The following is a 15,008-nucleotide window of genomic DNA, read 5'->3' as shown; positions in this document are numbered from 1 at the left end:
AATCCACAAAGTAGACTGGAGTGTGACTTCACAGCTCAGCTGCAGTGTAGCTGTCTCAGGAGGGTGGGCCTGAGCTGGTAAGATCAAGCTCTGGCCATTCTATTTGCCTATATTGTAGCGCTGGTCGTTCTGGCATGTGCATGGTCCAGGAGAGCTGTGTCAGAACAGTGCTGCTGCATTTCTGCTTCTCCTGGTCATGGTGTGAGCCTGCTGAGGTGGCCATTCCCTTAGTGTGCTTCATAAGTTGTTGAATGAGATTTCACAGAATCACAGAATGGTTGGGGTTGGAAGTGACCTCTGGAGGTCATCTAGTCCAACCCACCTGCTAAAGCAGGTTCACCCAGAACAGGTTGCACAGGAATGTGGTGGTCATCCTCCAGTTAAAGGGCTTTGTTTTGTTTCAGACTTCCTGTCTGGATCCAACTGTACATTGTTAAAAAAAGCTGAAATGCATCTCATGTCTGAGACTATGCTTCACTTCCATAAACATCATTTTAACAAGTCTTGGCATTTCAGTAGGCCTTTTATGAGAACGAGTGATCTTTTCGTTATCATTTGGCCATTGTACATAGTTTTTGATGCAAGTTCAAAATTTGATGACATGTAGATAAGAACGATATTACTGTAAATGTAGTGCTTAAAATAAAACTAATCTTAGAGCCTTTAATTTTTCCACATTCAAAGTTACTACGCTGTATTCTGATAGCCTTAACAGGGCAGAAGAGCTGGTTTTTAAGGTCACAGCTGTACCCTCTCCAATTTGTAAAATTTACTCACCAGTATTTTCAAGGCTGGATCTTTCCAGAATCTCTTCAGATCAGCTGTTCTTTTCAGGAAAGAGGAGAATCTCAGTTTTTGTGACTTCTTTTGTGATAAATGTTTGTGAAGGATGAAGAACTTAAATACGGAAAATTGTGCCTATAGTGGTGTCATATAGTACTGCTTTTATGGTGCTATAGCTATTTAAGTTTGAACCTCTAGAAAAATTACAAAAGCAGATCTAGAGTGCTTTGCCGCTTTTTTCCCAAATATTCAAGTAGTCACCTGTTTATTTTTAATATTTTTAGCATTTTTTTCGTGTACTAGACAATGAGTACATAAAAAGTAGCAGAACAAAATGTCTTTAAGATCTGGCAGTGATAACAGAATGTGTTTGTTTGTTTCTAATTATAGGTAAAATTATAAAATCTGTTCCAGGAAAGCTAATGAAAGAGGTAAGTTTTCCAGGTTGCCAATATTTTAACTTCGATAACTAATTTTATGTGCTTACTAACTTATAGGCTAGTAAAAAAGTTGTTTGGAAACTCAGTATTTTGTTTTTCTTTCTGTAACTATGCAAGTGACAGGTCACTCATGTCTTATTTCAGAAAGGTCAGCACTTGGAACCATTCATCATGAATTTTATCAACTCCTGTGAATCTCCCAAGCCTAAACCAAGTAGGCCTGAACTTACCATTTTAAGTCCGACTTCTGAAAACAACAAGAAGGTACAGTAAGTCATCTTCCTTCCTCACTTCACAGGAGTGGTGAAAATTACCATACTCTGAAAATGCAAAGAATAAATAGAAAAAACCTAAATATAACAGCTTACCTGTTTTGTGTTGTTCTTTCACATGAGAGAACAGTAGTGCAGAGATCTTTGTCATCTTCTGTCTTATAAATATCTGAATGAGTTTTGAGGCTTGTGGTTTGTTTCCGTTGTGGCTTTTTTTTTTTAATTCTTACTGGATTTAGAGTAGATACAAGGTAGAGAGTTTGGGAAGGACAGAGAGAAGAAGAGGGAAAGCAAAGGTGCAAAATGGGGAAAGTTTGAATGCCATAAGGGAGCTGCCTTTTCAAAGTCAAGAGCTTGAGTGTTTGATGAAAGTGTGGCTTGTCAAAGTGCTACAAGTCAAAATTGTCAAGGTGCTGAGCCCTTTTTATCTGCCATTAAAATGTTGGTTTACAGTTCACTGATGTCTGACATATTTAAGTATAGTTTCTCTCTCAAACATTGCCACAGTTAAAGCCCAGCATTTCCAATTTTAACCTTTTACTTGACTTATAGGATAAGAAAGTTCCTTTCTTAACCTTCACATATTTGTGGCTAGAGCCTGGTAAAACTTACTGAGACTTCCATTAGTTTCAGGGTCTTTAAAAAGGCACTGGTCTTTATATTTCTGTGTTAGACTGCTTTAGAGTATTGATGTATTTGTGGAATCTACAGTGGAATATTGTTTCCACATTAGGATTTCAGAGATCCAAGCTCAGTGTTACAGAGTTGTGATTTGGGACAGAAATATTTAATGTGCATACACTTTGCCATGTAAGAGGTTCTAAAAGAAAACTAGGTACTATAGGTTTTGCTGCTGTCTCAGTTGCATTGGGAAGAAGAGTTGAAACTGGAATATGTAAGCCTGGATGCTTCATTTTGAAAAGTGATGAATTGGAGACATATGGTAGTCTAAAGAATAATGCTTAACATGAGCAGACAAGGGATAAAGGTGGTTGGTTGTTGTTTTTTTTCCTCTCTCTTCTAGTGCAAAAACTTAAGAGGCATTAAATGAAGGTGGTAGAAGACAGGTTCAAAACAAAAAGTGGTAGCTCTTGCAATTGTTAGTAGGTTTATTGAATTCCTTGCCAAAATAGTTGTTTAAACTTCTAGTGTTCACAACATATAAGGTGAGATGACAAATTCACAAAAAGGAAATGTATTCAGGGTAAATAACTGTAGAGAAACTGCATCCAGCTCTTGAGTTTGTTTTTTTTTTTTTAGTTTAAAACAGTTGGAGGCTGGAAGAGTATTGATAAAAACTCTGTCTGTGCTCGTTCTATTCTTGTAAGAGCTGGAAGCCCAGGATCCGTTTATGGTTCTTATTGGTGATGGGCTGTTGAAAAAAATGGACCTTTTGATTTCTTCACTATGGACATTTTTATAGCACTTAAAGAAGTTGCAGATACAGAACTTTTATACTAATGAGGTATAATTGCAGTTAAATCTAGTAATTTATTTAGATTTCATCTTCTTAACCTGAAGCCCAAATTATTACAGCAAATATTGTAGTGTTAGCTTACATGTGCACATGCACAAAATTTCAAGTCCTTTCTTACCTTGGACACTATTTCCAAAGTTAAGATCTTTTGCTATTGCTGTCTATTCAGAGGAGTATATATGTATCAGCAGTTTTAAAAATCAGATGTAGAGTTTTTTACTTGTGCTGGAAACAGTACATGCATAAATAAATACTTCAGATGTTTTTTGTAAAACAGCTAGCAGCATACTACAACATATTATGAACAATCAGTTAATTTTTTACTGTGGTCTGTCAAGAACTACTGAAGTTAGTAGTTTTAATTCATTTAACATACTTTAATAAAATACTGTACTTTAATAAAGAACAGAAAGTCAGGCTCTGAAATGAGGTATTCCCAATTCTTTTCAACTATGGTGATCCCAGGAAAGCAAAGAGCTTGGCTACACATTGGATTTCATTCTGGAACACTGAAGTTTCCTTAAACAAAATGTAGATCTTCATTGCCTTCTGTTTGCTAATGTCATATTCAAAAATAGTATTGTGGGGGAAACCTCCCTCTCAGTGCTGACTGACTGTATGTGCTCCAGTGGAGACACAAGTTTGTAAGAGTCCGAATCAAAGCTGTTGTTTACCCTGTCAGAGGTGTTTTTGTCATGAGATACGACTTTCTTTGTAGACAACAAAAAAAATGAGGCGAACCCCAGCTTTCCAATCCTTGCTATCTGTTGTGAGACTGAGTTAACTTTTTTTAAGCAACTTTATTCTAGTTGGCTGTTTTATGAGTAAGTAATTGGTTTTACATATAAAATAGAATCATTTAGGCTGGCCTAAGCTTTAACCTTTAAGATTGAGTCCAACCGTTAACCCAGCAGTGCTAAGTCCACCTCTAAACCACCTCCCTGAGCAGCACATCTACACATCTTTTAAATACTTCCTTTTAGATTCCTCCCCCCACCCTGCAAAGGAAATCTGTTTTGTTTTGGGATGCCATTTGCTATAAATGAATGGAAAGTTTCAGTCTTCAGTCTGTCTCTGGCAGAGCTATGATTATCATGTAATGGTGGGGACTCAAGACCTTTTGCCTTCGGGGATGCTGCAAGACAGTTCTGTGATCAGATGATCAGTATCTGTTTGTGCTCAAATTATACTACCAGTTCTGACCGGCAGAGGCAGGTATGCATAAGGAATTCATATGCTTATTGCTTTCTCACTGATTTCCCACCTATCAGTTTAGCCAGAGCATGCACACTTACATGATAACTGTAATTATTAGAGATCTAATATCTATTATAGTCTCTGCTAGTCTTCCCCTGCACATTGTGAAATTCATCCCTCTTGCTGATTTGTTGGGGTGCTTGTGCCTTCTTTGGAAGACAGTTTTCTCTTTCTCAAGTCAGCCTGTGGTTGGGAAGAGCTTTCTGCCAGGTGCCTGGAGGACACTGCACCATTTACATCTCGTCACTTGGATTTGATTTGTAGACCACGGTGGTTTCATCTGCCAGACCGTTTTAGTTCAGATCAGTGATGCTTTTTGTAAGCAAATCTCCTGATTATCTCTACTTATCGCGTTTTCTCTCATACTGGGGAGCTGTATGAATAATGAGCTAGAACTCATTAATTTATTTCAGACGGAACTAAGCTGTAAAAGTAGAATGCAGGCACCAAGGGTGTTCAGTCCAAAGGCCAAACCAAAGGTAGACTGAAGTAACACCCTTCTCTACCTCCCCAGGTACATCTGGCATAGACTTCAGGTTTTTTGGTTCTGCAATTTGACTTCTGTTGTGCCAGATGACACCTTTGTGGGGCTGTAAGCACTGTGCAGCACCCATACACCATAGGAGTTGGTGATGGAGATGAATGCTAAATGTCTGTACATTTAGGGGCCTAGACCATCTTTCTTGGGAGGAGAGACTGAGAGAGCTGGGTCTGTTAAGCCTGGAGAAGAGAAGGCTGAGAGGGAATCTCATCAGTGCTTACAAATACCTGAAGGGTGGTTGTCAAGAGGATGGGACCAGGCTCCTTTCAGTGATGCCCAGTGATAGGATGAGGGGCAGCAGGCACAGGCTGAAGCACAGGAGGCTCCATCTAAGCATGAGTAGAAACTTTCTTACTCTGAGGGTACCAGAGCACTGGAACAGGCTGGCCAGAGAGGTTGTGGAGTCTCCTTCTCTGAAGACATTCACAGCCTGCCTGGACACATTCCTGTGCGATCTGCTCTGGGTGAACCTGCTTTTGCCCGTGGGTTGGACTAAATTATCTCCAGAGGTCCCTTCCAACCCCAGCCATTCTGTGATTCTGTACCAGGATGGTGTGCGCTACCTGTGTGGAGTTGATGAGGAGATCTGGCAGGCAGCCGAAGAGAGAGAAGGTTGGCACTTCGTGAGTGCTCATTTGTGAGAAGAGCATGTTCTCTCATAGCGAGAAAGTATTTTTTGGTAAATACTAGAGTTGATTTCCAACCAGTTCTTGTATTGCCACATTGTTCCCATACACCTTGTCTGGCACACATCTCTTTATTCTAGTATCAACATGTTGGAATCTGCTGAGAGTACAATAGACATTCCCCAGGTGCTTCTGCTGCCATGAACAGGGTACTCCCAGGCTTCCTCTTCATCAACAGATTGAATAAGAAATGCCTGAATGTCTGCCAGGGCAGGTGAAAGCTTGAGTTCAATCAGTAATGTGCCTACTACTATGAAAGATTTTCTGCATGCTGCTTCCTTTTGAATATTCCTGGTGTTTGTGTACATTTGTCTGTTTTAAATATCAGTGGAAAGACTTCTAGTTAAAAATGCATAATGAACATGGATGATCAGCCTTAGTTCAGGCAGTGGCAATTGGATTTTATCCTGTATCAGATCCTCTAGGTTGAAAGAGTTACCAACTTCCCTGGTTAAAACAGGCAAGTGAACAAAAAACCCTTCTCCCTCCTCCTAGGGTTACCAACAGGATTTCTGGTTTTCCCACTTATGTTTCTGTTGTGAAGGTCCGCAAGCAGCTTGATCGTCTTCTGGGCATACTTTTGTCAGACTTGATAGAATAAGTCAGGACTTCTCAGCTACTGCAGGTTTTGCAAAACACGCCTACAAAGACATTGTTCTGCTGACTTGTGATGACCTGCCAACAGCAATAAAAACTGCTTTTGGAACACCAACAGTGTAATGTATGTTTATGCATAGTTACTTGGAGGAAGGCACAGTTGTTTTTCACTACACTAACTGATGTGGTTCAGATACTACATACATTCTTTCTTCTTACCGTTTTGGTATAGTTATCTGTACTTGGCAAATGAGCAGGAAAAACAGTAGAGGTTCATGCCCTTGGCTGTGGATTTTGTTTGTAATCGTGGTATTGCTTTTATAACCTTCACACCTATGCTGGAATGTATGGGTGTATATTTGCATATGCGCTCATTAGACGGTAAGTTTCTTTTTTCTCTTAGACACTTTATGAAAGCATTCATGCTTGTTTTGCTAGTTTTTCCCATCAAGGTACAATATCTAACCAATTGTACAAGGGATTACTTTGGTCTTTTTCTTAATACAGGCCTTTTACCTTTCACTTACTTCAAGAGCTTGGCTTCCATTATAAACTAGTACTGATCCATGGTATTTCCTCATGAAAGCCTTTTAACAGAATTTCATGGTTATAATCACAGTTACGATTAATCTTAAAGATGTTTAATCTTAAAGATACGAATACTGATAGCATTAAAGTTTGTCTTGCTTGTCTTTTTTCAGTCTAATTACAACAGTGAGCATTATATCACGTCTTAAATACTAACATGCACAGAAACATTTAAAAACAAAATCCTGTGCTTATCTGAATTGTGAATATAATCCCAACTTTTGTTTTAGATATCCAATTGTATGTTTCTCTCTTGGCTTCCCTCTAAGCCAAAATGGTGTAAAGTGCAAAACACCGAAGAAGAGGTGCAATGCTACTTTGTTATGGTGACTGCGTCCTTCACGCCTGTGTTGCTGATGACTGTAGAATACACACTTGCACTGGAGTAGTGCAAAGTTTATACTTTACAAAAACTGTTCCTTGGCTTGGTAATTTTGGCATGTGTTGATCTGCTGTTGCTTGCTGAAGTGCCATGTGCAAGAGTCTAAACTTTCAAAGCTTGACAATGGTCAAGGAACCCTTAAGGTGCAAAGCAGATTATTCACGTGCAGAAGTACGTACAACCTTCAGAAGATGCTGCTTCTGGTTTGAAGGGAAAGTTGAAATAACGTCTGGAAGTCAAAAAGCTTTGTCCTAAGATGGCCTTTGTGTTTAATTGTTTTATCGATCACCTACTGGACTGTTGTTAATGATTTAGTTTGGCCTGTACCTGCTCTTCTGAACCTTTATCTGTGTTGCACAATGGGCTGCTTAGAGTTGGCTCCGTACGGGTCGCCTCTGTCAGCTTGTGGGGTATATCTGAAAAATAGATGAGGCTCTCGTTTAAGTTACAATAACCCAACTAAGAATTTTCTCAGTGTTCTAGCTTCAGTATTGAGGACGATACAGGCTTCAGTTTATACAGAGTTTTTAAACAACATACCAGGGACGCTTTCATACAGTAGGTATGCATAATTGTGTTCATTTTAGGTTTGTTACTTTCCTGGATACCAGTCACCCACCAGTGCCTTAACCATATTTGCTTTTTCCTGTAATTTATGTAATAACTTGGTGTTGTTTAGTTTGAGTGGACTTTGTGAAGATAACACCAGCGGTTCAGCACTGAACAAGTCAAAACCTGAGTCTTACCAGACTTCCTCATGTAATTTTTACCAAGAGTGCAGAGCATTGTGTTAAGAGACCTGTGTGATTCAGAGCCTGTTGTGATTTGGATGTTTTACGGCTTTATTTCAGGGAGAATTGCTCTGCAGAAAGTGAACAAATTGCTTCCCATTCCTTGGAACTATTTTGAATTTGGGAGTGATACAGAAGAATCTGTGTCAGTAGCAATCATCTCAGACTAGGCAAAACTATAATTACATTGTGTTTGCTTCTGGCTCTGAGATACTTTTAGAAGCTGGGCTTAAACTTTTGAACTTTCTTTTCATGCTACAGAGTATTTTGTGTAAATTCCTTTTTTATCTTTAAATCAACAGTTTTGGGGGCAAGATAAGTTAAAATAAACTGTTTGCGATGATTGCTAGGTATTGTCAGATGTGGAGAGCCTCCGGATTCAGAGAACTCATCCTTTCCAGCTGCTGGATCTCACAGACTTGGAGGAGGGGGAAGGAAATACTGCCTAGGTGGTGTGGGGCTCCTTATGGGATGCAGGGAAGAGCCTCTTGGGATTTTACAAGTATTATAATCATGTATTTTTGGGGAAGAACCAAAGGCAAGGAAATGGAGGGATCTTAGGAAAACAGAAGGATAAAGGAATAAAATGAGAAATGGAATAAATGGAAAGAAAACCCAGCCTTCGGTAACTTACAAAGATTCATAAAGTTTTTGCTATAAATACTTAAGCTGGCAGGGGGAAAAGGGATTTCTCTTTGTAAGAAAAGTTGGATATTTTGTCCAGAAACCGTTGTATTCATTTCAAAATAGAAGCCAATGGGAAATTTTAGGAACACTTGAGTGTCATAAAGTTCCCCTGTGATTTAAGGCTGGCAAGCTCCATGTCCTTTATGCCCCTCATTGACAGAATGGGGTGCATCAAAGGACATTAGAGCAAGTCTAGATACATGCAGGTATCAGGAGCAAAAGGGTTCACAAATTAATGTCCTGATTGCCCTGCTGATTTGCTCTGAATTCAGGTATTCTGGTTGTCAGGTGTCTTGGCAACATGTGACATGCTCTTTATTTCCCTCCCGCTTTGAAAAGTGAAGAGGTTAAAAAAACCCAACCAATTAGTTCTTCAGAAGCTCTGGAAAAAAGCTACTTCTAATTTTAAAAAAAATGTAAAACCCCCAACCAACCTGATGCCTGGCTATCCTTTTGCCTTTGAATGCAGCATTTTCAGTCTTATGTTTCTATTTTTTAGCTTTTCAATGATTTATTCAAGAATAATGCAAACCGATCTGAGAATACAGAAAGACGACAAAATCAGAACTACTTCATGGAAATGATGACCGTAGAAGGAGTCTATGACTACTTAATGTATGTTGGTAAGAAGTGATTTCTCATCATTATTCTTCATGCCAAATATGAAGTTTTGGTTCGTTGGTAAGAAAGAAAATTACTTTGTAGTAATCATATATAATTCAGCACTTGCAAGCTTGACAATATAAAATTTAGGAACACCGTCATTCTTAAAAAGACTTTATTGCTGTGCTAAAATATCATAATTTATCATTCATTATTGCTCAGCCGTTTTATCTCTTTCTTTCTGCATCTCAGAGTATGAGCTTATGGGAATAAGACCCTTCCATTTTCTCAGATGTGCCTAGACTGCCTGTGCACTCTGGGAACTAGTTAATAAAATAAGTTAAAGGAAGCATTTGATAAGCAGTCTGAAGAACAGCATGTTTTCAGCATTGCACTAAGAGAACTAAAATAATATTTGCTTGTTTGCAATCTTATCTTTATTTTCTTTCTTTTGAATAAGTGACTCCTTTATCATCTTTATTAGGAGAACATGATAAATGTGAGTTAACTCTAACTTTGCAGGCAGGGTAGTTTTCCGCATTCCTGACTGGCTGCATCATCTCTTGATGGGAGGAAGAATTCTCTTCAAAAATACATTGGAACTGTACACAGACTATTACTTGCATTATAAATTAGAACAGCTATTTGAGGAGCACCGGTTGGTTTCTCTGATAACACTGCTGAGAGGTTAGTAAAAGTTACATCTTTGTGAAAATACTGCTTTAGTTTGATATTTGGAATTCCTTCTGTTAAGTTTCCAAATACTAAACTTTGCAATGCTTGACTAAAGCTAATGGAGTTTTAAAAATCAAGTGGTCCTGTAAAAAGATTCCAAAGGTCATTGCAGAAAGATGCTGAGTCAGCCATGTTGTCTGCCAGTGATGATTACAGAAAAAAAGTATTGCAAATAGTGATTAGCTGAGGTGTACCAAGAACAAGAAAAAGATAATGAAGGTGGTTTAGTATATGAGAGCACCAATATTTCATGCAATCTTTAAATTGCTTTCATTTGTGTGCTACATCACAGTCCTTTATTGTTGTTTTTTTTTTGTTTGTTTCCTTTGCTACAATGGGCTCTTGAGAGGGCTGGAGTGTTCTTGACTTTCAAATGAGGGAAGGGCAGAGAGGTTATAAAATAAAAAATTAAAAATCACCTCATAACTGTAGAGAAGCATTATCCGACTGCAGTCTGATCTAAACAACACATCTGGCCAAAGCTCTGCAGAGTCAAGGTAGCTCTGTCCTTATCAAGCCAAAAAGAAAGCTTGTGAAAGACAAAAAAGGAAAGGATTAAGTCTTTTAGAACCTAAAACCAAAACTGAGTGCCTAGTATTTCTGATGAACAGCAATTTTTGTTTCATCATTCATAGCTAAATCTGAAATTTTTGGCAGTTCCAGCTACTGTTTTAGCACAAGGTATAAATACTGCTTATAGTTTTGAAACTATAAGGAAGTTGTAAGTAAGGAGATCATAACAAACCAAAAGTAGAATTGATACAGTCCTAGAAGATAATGCTTTAAAAATCTGAAAAGAACAGAAACAAATTGGCAAAGGATTATTGTCCTCCCCACAGGTGTGGGGTATTCTGGATTCGATACGGCTAATGTAAGCAAAAATCTCTTATGGCAAGGCTCGAATTCTCTTCCAGTCAAGATCATACAGAAAAGAAGCTCAGCTTTGAAGCCATAATCCAAAACACGTTTTATATGTCAGTGATGAATAGCTACCTAAAGACTTTTTTTCTAATGTGTCTTTGCTGCAGACGCCGTGTTCTGTGAGAATACTGAACCACGCTCTCTCCAGGATAAACAGAAGCGAGCAAAGCAGACTTTTGAAGAAATGATGAGATACATTCCAGGTTCTATATTTCATGACTCTCCAATGAGTATGGTTAATTGTTCAAGGAAACGTTAGTTTTCCAAATCAAGTAATACTTAATGCTGCTGAGATTTGGCTAGAGTACTACTACTAGGTGTAAAACGCCCCCAGGAGTTCAGTTTCATCACTTAAGTGTTGCTGACTAAGCTTGGAGTGTAGTGATTAATAAGGATGTGATAGAAATAAAGAGGTTTACAAATGTACTTACTACCATAATTCTTTCATCTTTAGACTGCTCCAATGTTTTGTATTTTATCCCGGTGAAATCTGGGTTACAGAAGATAAATCAGAGCTCTCCTTACTCTGTATAAACTAGGGAAGAGGGGCCCATTTGCTAGGTTGTTCAAAAAGCAAGTAAAAAAATTTCACCTTGTGTTTTTTTAAACAGTGTATTAGTACAATACATGGATATTATAAAAGGTGTAATAATCACGTAGGTGCGCAGCCCTGAAGGAAAGGCAGGAAAGTAGGAGGAACCAAGGGAGTGTTTGTTTTTCCATTTATCACTTTAGATGGATAAAATTTGAAGTGTTTCTTTAATTTAAACTTTAAATTACTGGAGTTCTCTAACTGCACCGTAAAGCTGTTTTGCAGTGCTTTGTAATGACTTGTGTGTTTGTTGTTGTTCTCTGGTCTAGATTTAATGGGCAAGTGCATTGGGGAAGAAGCTAAATACGAAGGCATCAGGCTTCTGTTTGACGGGATGCAGCAACCAGTGCTCAACAAACAGGTAACTTATAACACGTGAAAAACTTCCTTTTGGGAGAGAATTTCCTGAAGTGAATGTATGGCTGTAGCAGAGGAGTGACCTCTAATTCAGACTGAAAATAAAAAGCGGTAGTGTTGCCTTGGAGTATTCTTGATTCTCTTTCTTTTTTTTTAGTTAACTTATGTTCTGCTGGACATTGGGATTCAAGAACTCTTTCCAGAGCTGAGCAAGGTGTGTGCTAACTCCATTCAAGAGCTGCAGAATTCTTCAGGCTGCTAGTGGTCTGGTCATTGGTGCATTTTTACTGTTGTTCCCTTGTAATGCTTATTTTAAATTTGGGGGGGGAAATCTTTGTTTTACTAATATGTTTGTTTAAATCATAAAAATCTGGATTATTTACATTTTTGTTAATTAGCTCTTTCTAAAACAGTTTAGGCCCACCGGTCTAGCACACAGCAAGTCTGAGCTGCCTTGCAGTAGAATTGGACAGAGCAAGCAGCTGTCAGGATTTCTGTGCCTTTCTTTTTGATTGATTGTCACTACTCTATTTTATGCATTTCCTGATTTAGGAGGTGAATTCTGCATGCAGAGCTCAGGCTGATAGAGATAGATAAAGGAGAAAGTGTTGGCACAACACAAAAAACTGTATAAATGCATATCATCAGGTTTGTGATGCATCTGATGGTTGTACTTACGTACATAGAACCTTCACAAAGTTTTCCATAGTAAGTTTACAGCTTGGTGTTCATGGTAAGCAGGAGATATTAGATAGTTAAGTAGATATAAACAAATGAACAAAACACGCCCTCACTTTCATATAATTCAGATGACTGTTGCATGAGCCCTGTGTCCCAGAACTGTGGTGTGCCAGCAGTGATTTGTTTTGCATGGTAAATGGGAACAAATGACAGATGTCAGAACAAACTAGGGCACCTTCCATGATTTTCACTGAAATGAGGTTAGCTTAGCAAGTTTGTAGTTTTAGCGAAGAACAGAAAAATGCTTCAGGTCGGTCAGTGTTTAAAGGGAAAACCGAGCATCCTGGAAGGTTTTTTTTTTTGGAGCGTCACTCCTTCGGCAGGGAGAACAGCAATGGGAGAAATGGGAAGGTTTTTGTTAGTGTGGATGTCAATCTGCTTCCCAGTCTTGAGATCTGATATCTTGAAGGTACATCCTGCTGCACGTTCCAATGCGGATATATACTGGCCCACTTCAGATACTCTGTGTTTAATGGCAGGATGCCTAAGTGAACAAGGTCTAAGGATAAGAGCTGAAAAACACCTAATAGATGGTTTTTGCCTTTGATATGTGCAGCCAGTCCCTTGGAAGTCTGTCAGACAGGATACGAGGAGAAGGGACAGCTGAGAGAGGAGCAGCATTCCTAGCAGAGGAAGGAAAGAAATCCAGTTGAAAAAATATATCGTGCCAATGCCATTTCCAGAGCAGAAAATTGCTGTGATAAGAAAATTATATTTAGCAGTTAGGAATGGGGGAGGTAAGAACTTAGAAGAAAATACCTATTCTGAGAAACAGTATTAAAACCCTGAAAGGCATAGCCTTCCTTTCTCTTCACTCTGGTTTTGAGTGGATGTTTTCCAATACACATTAATCATTAGTCATTTATATGTAAATATGAATTTTCACACTTAATAAGTCAATTTTTCTCTCCATTACTGTTTGCCAGGGTCCAAAGGAAGCCAGCTCTGTGGCATGTTGGATGTGAACACAGGGACCTTGCTGGACACCCAGCAGAAAAACCTGCTGTGCGTTATTGTAATGGGCATGTGACATTTTAACCTTGTGTTGTATATTTTCCTGTAAATAACATAAAATTTAAGTTCCGAAAAATCTCTTTATGCAATAAAGACATAAAATTTAAAACAATTTACAAGTAAATATAATATCTGTAGTTTTTATTTAAAACTTGTTTAGCTGTATCAGTAAACATCAAATTAATTTCCCCCAAATCTCTGTGTGTGAAATTACAGGATGACATAAAATAAGACATCTGGGAGACCGGCCAGTGTATGCTTTGCTAAAAGAGCAATTACAGTTGTCATCCTTAAAATATATGTAGAAAAATTGTATGGAATAAGTTGTAGAATGCTGCCAGAAAGTTATTTTTAATTGTCTTAACAAAACTTACTAATGAAAAAAAAATCATATGGTTGAATCTACTATATAGAAATAATCTCAGAAATATCTTTGGCCTTTGTGCTTTCTGTGAGCATGGAAAATCATGTGTGTAATTTAGTTTATTTAATATCTGACCTTCAGATCCTAAAGCACACTTAAAATAATAATGGGTGTGAAAAGTGTTTTTGACTTTTACTTTAGCCTTTATTTTTCTGCAGTTTCTTATCTGGGTTTGTTGGGGTTTTTCTGACATCCTCTTTACGGGCTTAGAAAAGAGGATGTGAGTCTGTTCATAGTATTTTGTAAAAATTTATTAATTAGTATAAAAGTGTGTGGAATACTATTCCTGTTAATTTGTTGACCCAGCCTTCATAAAAGAGACTTTGAAAAGGACTTTCATGCATGGATTTTTAACAAGTTTTACTCGCAGAACAAGGCAGAGATATTTTAATTGGCATGCCTCACTTTTTCTTTTCAGACAACACCCATTTTCTCCTGTTAAAAACAAACCAATCTAATGCAGTATTTGTGGTTTCTGTCAATACAATTTGCATTATATCTGTATTTTGCATACCTTTTCCTTCTGTTGGTCAAAAGAAGGTAAAACTGTTATTTCTCCCTGGCTATGCCAATGGAGTTGTCACAACTCTTCAGCGTGCAGGTAAAGTTTGATCCACAAGTGTGCTCTCTGATACCGGTTTTATGCTGATTTTTGGGAAGACCATCCTGTAAATGAATAACTTTAGGGTCTGGTATTAGCAAATCAGCAATGCCATGTTATAAATAGTAGTGGATCAAGGTCAGTTGTTACCTCCCTGCTGTTAACACCACTTACCCAATACAGCTATGTAGTCCAGATCTTTTCATGTACAGCCCTTGAATTTATGTGGAAACTAAGGAGGTCTTGAAATTGAAGCATACTGAATGTTTATCTTAATGCACCTTCTCCTTGTAGTCTGCAGGTGCAGTGAATTTAAGAGGTGAGTAGCTTGGGTCTGAAAAGGAGTGTAGTGCAGTTTCCAGAAAAACAAAGCAGGTTTATTCAAAACACGGAGCATCAGTTTAATAAAGCAATAAACAACATGGAAACAAGTTTAGGGCAAAACTCCAACTGTGAACTATCTTAGAAAGATAATAATTGTTTGTACTCATTTATAAGCAATCACTTCTTGAAAACGTG

The 15,008-nt window shown here is 38.1% G+C and overlaps 1 protein-coding gene across 3 annotated transcripts in view; it reads left to right on the top strand.

The window, feature by feature from the left end:
* SNX14 (sorting nexin 14) overlaps positions 1-14,278 on the top strand; it is a 53,821-nt gene extending 39,543 nt beyond the window's left edge. For all 3 annotated transcript variants that reach the window (XM_080341603.1, XM_080341602.1, XM_080341601.1), the window contains 8 exons: positions 1,174-1,214; positions 1,368-1,487; positions 9,001-9,124; positions 9,627-9,791; positions 10,868-10,963; positions 11,622-11,713; positions 11,867-11,923; positions 13,377-14,278. In XM_080341603.1, coding sequence (XP_080197729.1) covers positions 1,174-1,214; positions 1,368-1,487; positions 9,001-9,124; positions 9,627-9,791; positions 10,868-10,963; positions 11,622-11,713; positions 11,867-11,923; positions 13,377-13,415 — 734 coding nt within the window. In that variant the 3' untranslated portion in view covers positions 13,416-14,278. The remainder of the gene's footprint in view (positions 1-1,173; positions 1,215-1,367; positions 1,488-9,000; positions 9,125-9,626; positions 9,792-10,867; positions 10,964-11,621; positions 11,714-11,866; positions 11,924-13,376) is intronic.
* The last annotated feature ends 730 nt before the right edge of the window (positions 14,279-15,008 follow it).

Source organism: Nesoenas mayeri (genome assembly GCF_963082525.1).
Source record: "Nesoenas mayeri genome assembly, chromosome: 3".
Taxonomy (NCBI): Eukaryota; Metazoa; Chordata; class Aves; order Columbiformes; family Columbidae; genus Nesoenas; species Nesoenas mayeri.
This window is presented reverse-complemented; position numbering and strand designations above follow the sequence as displayed.